This window comes from Phytophthora parasitica (assembly GCF_000247585.1).
Source record: "Phytophthora parasitica INRA-310 unplaced genomic scaffold supercont2.65, whole genome shotgun sequence".
Classification (NCBI taxonomy): domain Eukaryota; phylum Oomycota; class Peronosporomycetes; order Peronosporales; family Peronosporaceae; genus Phytophthora; species Phytophthora nicotianae.
Window position 1 is genome coordinate 37,130 of NW_008649051.1, and position 1,900 is coordinate 39,029.

Genomic DNA, 1,900 nt, shown 5'->3' on the forward strand with positions numbered 1-1,900 from the left:
GAAGACAATCCACCCTGTCAACCAGTACTGGGTAATTAGAGCTCCAGCACGCATTTACTGGGAACTACTTAAGTATTTACTGCCTATGCAGTGCTTCATACAATTCACCTTCGAGTTGGGAATGAATTTGCGAAGTCATTATAGACATTACGAGAACTGACTGGTCAGACAAAATAGTTAGTTACCTCCATATATCTATAAAATTTCGTGATTGTTCTAAATCGATCGTAAAATATTGTGATTATTTTATAGAAGTCCGTAAACTATAGAAAGAGAGCTGTCTGTACCTGTGAGTTATGTACACTTAAGGATACAGACGGCCAACTTACTCTGCTGGTCAATGGAGCCAGTCATGGGCAAATCGGATACAGCTTCTTCCCAATCGCCCAGCTATTCTCCTATTCCTCACCTTATCTGCATGTTTCTTGTGTCGCAATACGGCGGTCAATAGCGGTACGTCTTCCATGTCTACCATTCTCGATCTGTCCACGTAAGTGTCAAGACTGCCATGCGGTCGCTCCGCCTACTGCTGGCATTCGGACTAGTGACTACAGTGGTCCGAGCTTCCTCGTCCACCGATGCAACGTGCGACTCGGATTATGAACAACTTAACGAGTCTGGAGACTGCGAGTGTCGCGATGGCTTCAGTGGCCTCGGGTGCCGCATGTGCACCGTTAGCACCGAACAAGATGACTCAGATGTATGCAGTAGTGCTCTAGGAGCCGACTATACGTGCGTTTCGGGGCTCACATACGACGCCAGTTCGTTAGGCAAAACGTATTCCTGCAAGCTGTCCAGCGACCTTCAAGTGCTTTTCCCGGACGGGGCTATTGATGTGAGTTGTGAACGAGACGATGAGGGCGAAGGTAACTGCATTGCGGCCGTCTACAAGGCCAAGGAGACGGTGAACAGTGAACATGTTATCGACTGCAACATGACGCAATGCTCTTTCACTACCGGTAGCGCCAACGGCGAGTGTGGCGAGATTAACTGTAAATGTGGCTCGGAGTGTTCGGCGATGTCCAAGTCCCTAGTGGAGGGATCGTTGAGTGGGAAACCTGCCAAAATTCAAGTTACCGAGTCGTCAAAAGAACTTACTATCGTTATTGAGGGGTCACCGCTTCCTCTGTCTGCTACGTGCAATGCCTCCGCCTGTGAACGCAGTGAAGGCGACGACGCTACCCAAAGCAGCGGTACGTTAAGTACAGCAAGTACTGCGGACTCTACTGCCACGGAGGGGGCGGAACTGGCTGTCGTAGCTTGTGTGGCGCTCGCTGCGCTGTTACTACTTGGCTGTTTCTCGTTCTGCTGTTGCATCGGGGGCGCTCGCAGTAGCCAGAAAGAAGAGGATCTTGAGACGGAGCTACTGAAGGTATCTTCACGCTCAGTCAAGAAGCTGGAGTTCCGTAACATCAGCTGCTTTGCCAGTGTCGACAAGAAGTCTACCGAGCAAAAGACCATCTTGAACCAGATCTCTGAAAGCGTCTCACGTGGCCAAGTGCTCGGTCTATTGGGGCCTAGTGGATCCGGCAAGACAACGCTGTTGAACGCTCTTGCAGCTATGCAAAACGGTACCTCCAAGTTCACTGGAGAGCTCTTACTGGACGGTAACAAGGTGACCAAGGAATACCGACGTATCGCTGCGTACGTGCAACAAGATGACACGCTTTTCTCGACGCTTACAGTCCGCGAGTGTATCGCGTACTCGGCTCAACTGCGCCTTCCAATATCAATGACCGACTCGGCCAAGTCTGCGATGGTTCACCGGGTTATTACGGAACTTAACCTCAGTCACGTTGCCAACTCTCGTATTGGCTCGGTGGGTGGGAGCACCTCTGAACGAGGCATTTCTGGCGGTGAGAGACGTCGCGTGAGTATCGGTATGGAACTGGTAACGTCG

At 50.7% G+C, this 1,900-nt stretch overlaps 1 protein-coding gene across 1 annotated transcript; it reads left to right on the top strand.

The window, feature by feature from the left end:
* Nucleotides 1–319: 319 nt before the first annotated feature.
* PPTG_17220 (hypothetical protein) lies at nt 320–1,839 on the top strand (the record flags this gene model as incomplete). Its single annotated transcript, XM_008914931.1, has 2 exons — nt 320–1,768; nt 1,792–1,839. Exons 1-2 carry the CDS (start codon nt 509–511, stop codon nt 1,837–1,839), a joined length of 1,308 nt encoding a protein of 435 aa, XP_008913179.1. The 5' UTR covers nt 320–508.
* Between the last annotated feature and the right edge of the window lie 61 nt (nt 1,840–1,900).